At 65.5% G+C, this 522-nt stretch overlaps 1 protein-coding gene across 1 annotated transcript in view; it reads right to left on the bottom strand.

Annotated features, from left to right (window-relative positions):
* Positions 1–522, bottom strand: part of TNPO3 (transportin 3) — a gene marked incomplete at both ends in the record, with an annotated part of 26,284 nt that overhangs the window by 1,716 nt on the left and 24,046 nt on the right. The window contains one exon of the mRNA XM_009334183.1: positions 352–518. Coding sequence (XP_009332458.1) covers positions 352–518 — 167 coding nt within the window. The remainder of the gene's footprint in view (positions 1–351; positions 519–522) is intronic.

Raw genomic sequence — 522 nt, 5'->3', positions numbered from 1 at the left:
CAGGGGACGTCCCGAAGTACTTGCTCGGGCCTGACCTTGCACTTCGGAGCGTCTCCGGGCTGCGGCTCCCAGAGCCAACGCAGCTTCCCCTGGCCTTTGGCCCTTGCCTAGCCCGGCGGAAGCACCGAGCAGAGCAGGGGACACCTAACGTCAGGCTGAGAGTTACCTCTCCGAGGAGCCGCACGGCGTGGAGCCTCACGCGTGCCTTTCAAATTGCAGATACAACCGGAGGGGGCTTCCCACAACCTACGGAGCAGCCATCAGGCAGAGCTTAGCTCCCCCCTGCAGTTCAAAGGCTCTCTCTACTCCCCGAGGGTTTACGCAGGAACTCCCGAGACTGCCGGCATTTACCGCAGCGCTTTCCAGCGCCAGCTGCTGCCTGGCGGCTGCCCACGAGACGCGCCTGCCTGCCCACGCGAACCGAGAGCGAGCTTTTTCCGACGACGGCTCCAAGCCCGGGACCGCAGCGTCCCCACAAAGGCGTTGCGAGCGGGGTTTCTCGGCGGCAGCCTCCGTACCTGG

Source organism: Pygoscelis adeliae, unplaced genomic scaffold, assembly GCF_000699105.1.
Source record: "Pygoscelis adeliae isolate BGI_AS28 unplaced genomic scaffold, ASM69910v1 Scaffold1131, whole genome shotgun sequence".
Classification (NCBI taxonomy): domain Eukaryota; kingdom Metazoa; phylum Chordata; class Aves; order Sphenisciformes; family Spheniscidae; genus Pygoscelis; species Pygoscelis adeliae.
This window is presented reverse-complemented; position numbering and strand designations above follow the sequence as displayed.